This window comes from Glandiceps talaboti, chromosome 3 (genome assembly GCF_964340395.1).
Source record: "Glandiceps talaboti chromosome 3, keGlaTala1.1, whole genome shotgun sequence".
In the NCBI taxonomy this organism is placed as follows: Eukaryota; Metazoa; Hemichordata; class Enteropneusta; family Spengelidae; genus Glandiceps; species Glandiceps talaboti.
In genome coordinates this window covers 30,268,592-30,276,454 of record NC_135551.1, presented here as the reverse complement: position 1 = coordinate 30,276,454, position 7,863 = coordinate 30,268,592, and the positions used below count along the sequence as shown (strand labels likewise).

Below are 7,863 nucleotides of genomic sequence, written 5' to 3'. Positions count from 1 at the left end.
GTGATGATGCGCGCGCTGACCAGAAACAATTCTTCTTTTTTAAAAGCCTACTTTATAGTTTTTGCTCCCAAAGTAATAAATATCAGTACACTATGTTGTTGTGAGTGTTAACCAAATCTTCACTAGTCTATTAATTCACATCATGTATTGTAGGATTTGATTTTGATTTTTAATCATATGGATAATTATTTATCATATTTTAGTCAATACGCCAATAAAAAAGTCAACACGCCAATAAAAAGCAGAGTGTTAGAAATATTTGATAAAGTTATGGTATACTGATTGATTGTGATTTATGTACAGATACCAACGTGTACAAATACTGATCACATCCTGCCAGTACGGCCATCCCGTGTGCACACAGCATGCAATGAAATTATACCGAGAATGGATGGACAAAGGCACAGCGTAAGTAAATTCTAAATTGTAGACAAATATCACCATATTCAGTACCAATTCACACTAATTCACAAAGGTGTCTTTGGCTTGAAAAATGTCAGAAGAATGTGTAACCAGTTCAACTAGATTGAGTCACGTGGGAGGCTGAGAGGATAGCGGTTTTAATTATGTAATTTAAACCTATGATAATACATACATTTTCCTACTCCCTTACAACATCACTATTGGCAACTGTCAATCATTATATTGACAGTGAGATTAAATAAATGTACATTATTCAATTGACACCCATACATGTACTCCTTCATGACATAGATGATTATTTTGAAAGAAATATAATTTCCTCCATTCATTCAACTTTCTTGGTAAGCAGGTCAATAGAAGACAAACTGTACACATTTGGTAAAAACGTCGAAAAAGTCAACTGTACGACTGAGCCGAACGAACACCGACAAGCCAAACAGCCAGTTACCAGCCAATCAACCAACACACAGTAATGCCAGTGATATATATTCCATACAGCAATATTGTTGTCTACATTGTACACAATCGCTATTTCATGTACAAATAATCCTTCCCCATACCTTTCCTGACAGTCATACTGATTTTATTTTTTAACAACACAGAATTGCTCCAAATCTAAAGAAGGCTGTGGTATGTGGTGGTATCGCTGCTGGGGGTGCTGAAGAATGGGACTTTGCATGGGATAAATATAACAAATCTAACGTTGCGTCTGAGAAAAGCATGCTAATTGAAGCATTGACCTGCTCTAGTGAACTTTGGATCCTTAGCAGGTTAGTTATATTTTGTGTATTTATTTCTCAGGTTATTCAGAAGGAAGAAAACGTTACACTGCATATCAGCCTCAAAGTATACCCCTCAGTAATATGGAAATAATTAGATGTTATCCCAATATACGTACGTTCAGCCAAGGAAAATACGAATGACCTAAGGGGTCTTTGTCACTATGAGTCGCTAGACGAGTATTGACAACCCTTAGGTCACAAATATTTTCCAGAATATTGGAGAATAACATAATTATATCAGCGCCAGTAATATCAAAGAAAAATCGGGGAAAGTAATGGCAATTTTCAACGTTTTGATTGAAATTTTCAAACACAACAGAACCAGTGACGTAGACACGTGTTGTCGTGACATAGACGCGCATTGTCGTACGACCAGAGTATATATTCCATATTTTTGTTCAACCTGGTTCGTGCATTGTCTGTTATTCTTAAAACACGAAGGATTTGAGATGTAAAACTTAAAGGACGATCGATTGTCACCTTTTAATGAAAGTTGCCAAACCAGTACCATCTTTTGTCAAATTAGTATCATTTAAGAGATTCTTAGAAGCGTCGATTTCGGCTTTAAAGTGAGGTAGTCTGTTAGAGAAGTACCACTTTTGGATTCTCTTTGTGTACAAAATACACGTACGTAATACACACGGAAACCTTTTAAGAAAAAGACTGAGTCAACATGGCACGATTTAGGTGGCCGATTATGTACAAGGGCTTTTTAGTAACCGTAATTATGTCATAACTCATTATTTTGTGTCATACCAGGATTCAACATGTTTTCATATAGGTTTTTATATCATAGCGCTTTCCAACACTATGCTCAAAGAAAGTACTTCACAATTATTACCCTGGCACGGATCTATAACGACACAACGGCCCTTTACTTCCTCGACTCCCATGGGAGTATACAATCCATTGCAGTCTCTATAAGCGCATAAAATTAAAACATTCACATTGCAACCTCTATCGTACCAAGTCCCTAATTATATAGCTGGGTTGAGTGAGGCACAATCGTGGTTGCAATCTTGCCCGAGGACTTTAACTATCTAAAAACTATTTCTATTTGTTTTAAAGGTATTTAGACATGACCCTGGATGGTGACCGTATTCCTCCCCAGATAGCACTTCAAGTGTACACGGCATTGTCAGAGAGTTCCCTGGGAAGTTACATCATGTGGGATTTCTTCAGAGAGAATTGGGGTATTATTTCATCAAGGTATGACCACATCATATGCATAGACGGAGATGGTTTTTTTTTCTTTTCATAGGTGAATATTGATAAATTTGAAATGGCAGTAAGTTTAACAGTACTAAAAATATCATATGCATCAATATATGAACTACAGCTATTAAAATCTATGTCGATTCTCATCAAGCGTTACATCTCCGTGCATTTGAAGCTGGTGATTGTTCCGGTCAATAGATTGGCAACAATTTGTGAAGATTTGAGGAGATTCCTTCCGTAATTTGGGAATCTATATCTCATTTACAACTGTGAGGGCGTTGACTTTGAGTGTCACACCCTAAATGTTCCGCTTCACTCTTTTTCTTATGAGGCAACCAAATTATGGAATGAACTTCCAACTTTAACAAGAAAGACAGAAAATATTAATGTATTTAAAAAAATCAAAGTGTCACATTTCAGAATGTTTATAATGTTTTTGTGTCAAGTTGTTTCTATTTAGTCGTTTTAGATGTATTTGTATATTTTGTATTGTCTTTGATGTACTGTTTGTCCTTTTTCGAGTGTGGCCTATTTTTCCTTTATTTTTATGCTTAACTTTTTTGGGCCCCTGGGTAGATTAGGGTGGTCCTGACAGGGTTGTCGATGTGTATTTTAATAGCATTTTGATAATAAAAGTCATTATTTTTATTATTATTATATAAATGTCTTTGAATTAGTAGTTCATGACAGACCTGTCTTTGTTGTGGCGTTATTACATGTACATACGTACTATATATAAAACCATCGTCGCAAACCACAGCCTCTTTTACGGCACCGTCCAAAACGTACCGTTATTTCGCAGTGTCGCGGAAAAAATAACAGCTCTGGTTTGCGAGAATGATATAAACGTTTTTGATGAAACAATATGGTGATTGAAGTTCATCAACTTATTAATATTTTTTGTTTGTTTTATATTTAGGTATGGTGGCGGTATGTACCAAATGACACCATTAGTGGCAGCCGTCACATCAACCTTTGCCACAAAGTTTAAGTTACAAGAGGTCAGTTGAATTGCTACGTTCTGGTCTTTCTGATTACCATTCACAGTAAGGAATACAGTTTTAGAAAATATCCACACGCAGTCTTCAATCAATAATGATTTGACTGTCGAAATTGATTTTCATATTTTTTAGATGTTCTCTACAAACATTTCGTTAAAGGCGAATTGGAAACGAAGTACTTGCCTTGGCGTCACACTGTCTCTGTTTCGAATAGTGGCAATCGTTACGCCTGTAGAAATGTGTTCCTTTCTCGGAGTTCTATCTTGTACAAAACTTGCAAGTGTTTTTTAAAACTTCATAGTTACGTAGTATTTTATGTCATGTAATTTTCATTATGCGTCACGTGGTACTTCTGTGCTAGATCATACCAGCAACCATGTTGTGCTATAGTCAAGCGAAAAGTAATCACAGTATAAATACACTCCAGTAATTCCAATACCGCCAATATCGTGTGACCAACATTCAAGCTTTCTTTGACGTTTTGAAACTATTCAACTTCTTTTAGATATGGATAATAGAAATTAGGCTTGTAAAACATCTCATACCTAAACATGGTTCAAAATTGATCAAATTTGCACGTTTTTATTTAAAATGGGTTTACTTTTTTATCATATTCATACGTCATATGGTATCAGTTTACATTCAACTGCCGTTCCGTCAACTATTTATATTCGACAAGGTACACGATACAAAAGATTTAGAATCAGTGCGTGACCTGACAATGCGTCTATCCAACACTTGTACGTTACACATTATTGTGTTATATTATGTCATATGGCGAATGTTTGCATTCGTTCTTTTTTTATCAACATGGTAAATTACTTTACACGATCATGTAAGTATTTTTATCATCAGGTGACATGACAGTCCTAGCCGCAACATGTATAATCACAGCCAAATGTTTGTTTTTCTTCATAGCTGCAGTATTTTATCGACAATCATGTCAAGGGAACTACTTCAGATGAAAGTGGTTTTACTGGCACCAAAAGTTTCCTCGGAGCGTTAGGCAAGACGAAAGCTAATGTGAAATGGTTGGAAGAAAACCTAGAGGGCGTTAAATCCTGGCTTGAGACAGCCGTGGAGTAAGGCTGTATAGATGTGGGGCAAAATTAATGATTGTTTCTGTCCATTCGCTGATGTCACCAAATTGAGCATTATTTAAAGTTCAATTTATACAGAGGAATGTTGGCATTGAACAAGAACAGTATACTTTATATCGGGAGAAATTGATCTCTCTTTCCCCAACGATTGAGTTGATAAAAACACTTTATCAACCTATCAATACCAACTCCCAGCATCAATCAACCTTCTACGTCTGTCGTAACCAAGGTTACAGGGTTATATCTAAAGATTTTTACTACATTACCGCTGAAACTAGAAATGACATTTGGCGGAATATCAAACAATCTCCTTTAACCATACTAAATGCATGATTTTGTGAGGGTATTTGACTTAATAATAACTGTGTAAATGATCACTTACACTCAATTACTTGTGACATTGTAAATCACCTTCTACAAATTACTTAAAAACCATTTCGGCATAGTTGGAAGTTTCGCCAACATAGTAAACCTCACGGACAACGTCTTAGTGTATTCGACAAAGCATAATTGATATATCTAAATAACGTTATACGACTACCTTGATATGACATTGAGTGAGTCATTACGTGTAGAGGATAGTTGGCAAAGTTCTAATAGTGCCCCCCCTCCCCCCATCCAACAGTGATATAGTTACGATATACTAATACGTTCAGTGAGAAGGCTTGATTCGTTCTATTTACTTATTTCAGGTCAACTGCATACACCTCCACGTTCTCTTTTGCATTTTAAGTCACGTAATCACCTCGTATGGAGACGCCAATCCCCCGGAATGTAGAACACAAAAAGAATTCCAGTCGACGTGAAATACGGTAGATAAAACACGAATTGAACCTTCTGTTTGATTAGATATTGATCCGACTGAGTGGGCCATAATATGCCCTATGAAGGCGAACATATCTAAAACTGTGTTTTTTGAAGAAAAGTGTGATCATTTGCAAGTAACAAACAAATAATGACTCTCAAAGTCTGTGCAAGAAGAGTTGTTTCCAATGTCGAAGTCCAGATATGTAAAGGTTATTCTACAAAACTGAAAGACACAGTATGGTGGCGCTGTTGCCTAATGATGTAATAGTTTTACGCTGCTTTAACTGAGTAATGCTATGTAGTTAGGCCTACAACCAGTATGCATAGGTTTGTTGTTGTATCTTAAAGTGCACTCTTTAGACGGACAAGGAAACAGTTTTTTCCCCTTCAATATTTGAAAATAAATTTTGGAAGGGGTTTTGTATAATGGCGTAACAATGACACCCCTGATTATACTTGATATCACAGAATATAGTCACGTGTTAGGTAGGCCTACTACTAGTATATTCTGTATTTTCGTTGTGCATAGTAGCGCTGAAAATAGACACCCAAATATCGTCCATTTTATCACGTATTCGCTTTCCGTTGTAATGATTTTCAAAAATACAACGTTTTGCATTTCTTAAATTTCGCGGATGGTTTGAACATGTTTCAATTTGGATGTCTATTTTAGTCGTCAAAACATCAGCGGGTGGCCTTTCGGTCATCTGGAAGACTAGTATACCGTTATTGCCTCAAAGTATTTGATATGCGCTTTATGATAGCCTATGTCGTGACTATAGCATACATATAATGTGTGAGGGAATAATCTTCAGCTGTTCAAGATGATAGCTGTTTTACTATACATGTGTAGTATTAGTATTGTAGTAAGGTATTCACCCTATTTAGACTCAGATATTCTAATTAGATTCTAAATAACTGGATTCTGAATTTGTGGTCACATCATTACTGACCTCCATGTTCAAGAGAACAAAATGAATCATTGTACAATGCAGTAAGTTTACTGTGTGGACCTTGTTCTGTCATCGTAAACGTGTTTAGCACAACTGAACTGAATAGCGCTATAGGCATGGTGAAATGTGTAAGTCTGTGTGTTTCTGTGTCTGTCTTGTCTGTCCGTCCGTCTGTCTGTCTGTCTGTCTGTCTGTCTGTCTGTCTGTCTGTCTGTCTGTCTGTCTGTCTGTCTGTCTGTCTGTCTGTCTGTCTGTCTGTCTGTCAATAACCAACAGACTTATTGCCTTTGTATCTGGCGAGGACATTAATTAGGATTTTCAGAAGGGAAACTGTTAAAATGAAATGATCGCACAAAGGTGATACTTGGTAGATGGGGGGGGGGTGAGATTTGAGATTTGATGGGCATGCGTCAAACTGAAGATGTTGTACGAGACATATTGACATATTGACACGTCTCTCCCTAGGAACTATCACCATTCCCTTTGCAACAGACAGATACCATCTTTTGTAAAGATAAAAATACGATTTTAAAGAATGCATGCAGATATGCCTAGCAACAAGACTAAGCCTAGGCTATATCAATAGCCATATGACAGTGTGTATTGCAATGATAACAACAGAGACGGATAGGCAAGTGGATTAACATCCAAACAAATGAACACACCCAACAATAAGACCAGCCCATGGGTATGTATCAGTTTGCCCAGTAGAATAACGTACAACCAGTCAAATCCTCTGAAAATGACCGCAACTATTGCCCAAACGAGTTGTGCTTCAATGCCATTGTCACTATTGTTATTGTCCTCGTACTGTACGACGTGTAGTCTGTATGTTGTTTCATTCTGAATATTCAAATGAGAAACTCGAGAGTCTATACTCGATACCAGTTACATTTCCATACAGATGAAATATCTTATTTGATAAATAATTCCTGTCCTCCTGAACCTTAGATTTGTTTTGAAAGCAAAAGTCAAAGTTCAAAGTTCACACCGTATACTACGACACAAATCTGTACGTTAACATGCGAGTTAAAAGGAGTCAACTTCATCAGCTCAATGAAAGATACAGTAGTTATAATCATCGTCACTGGACGATAGTTTTAATACAGATTGCCTGATTGGACAGTACGATGGTCTGATAGCAGTTTAATACAATCAATCAATCAATCAATCAATCAATCAATCAATCAATCAATCAATCAATCAATCAATCAATCAATCAATCAATCAATCAATCAATCAATCAATCAATCAATCAATCAATCAATCAATCAATCATTCAAATTTCTATAGCACCAATTTCCAGAGCGATGTTCTCATCGGATTGCTACGATTATTCGAAAACAGTTTATCACAGCAGTTCTCATTGGACAGCTACAATGGTCTGATAGTAGTTTAATACGATCATTCGAATACAGTTTATCACAACTGTTCTTATTGGACAGCTACGATGGTCTGATAACAGAAAACTACTTTAATTTCTCACTCATTGTTGCTCCTCAATGAAGTTTAATATTTCTGTGCAAAATTGGAAATGTTTTGCTGAAGCCGAGTGATGAAATATGTTATTTTAATTATT

At 36.3% G+C, this 7,863-nt stretch overlaps 1 protein-coding gene across 1 annotated transcript in view; it reads left to right on the top strand.

Annotated features, from left to right (window-relative positions):
- LOC144433368 (aminopeptidase N-like) overlaps positions 1–4,655 on the top strand; it is a 25,340-nt gene extending 20,685 nt beyond the window's left edge. The window contains exons 15-19 of the mRNA XM_078121673.1: positions 304–408; positions 1,026–1,193; positions 2,274–2,414; positions 3,343–3,424; positions 4,343–4,655. Coding sequence (XP_077977799.1) covers positions 304–408; positions 1,026–1,193; positions 2,274–2,414; positions 3,343–3,424; positions 4,343–4,510 — 664 coding nt within the window. The 3' untranslated portion in view covers positions 4,511–4,655. The remainder of the gene's footprint in view (positions 1–303; positions 409–1,025; positions 1,194–2,273; positions 2,415–3,342; positions 3,425–4,342) is intronic.
- Positions 4,656–7,863: the final 3,208 nt, after the last annotated feature.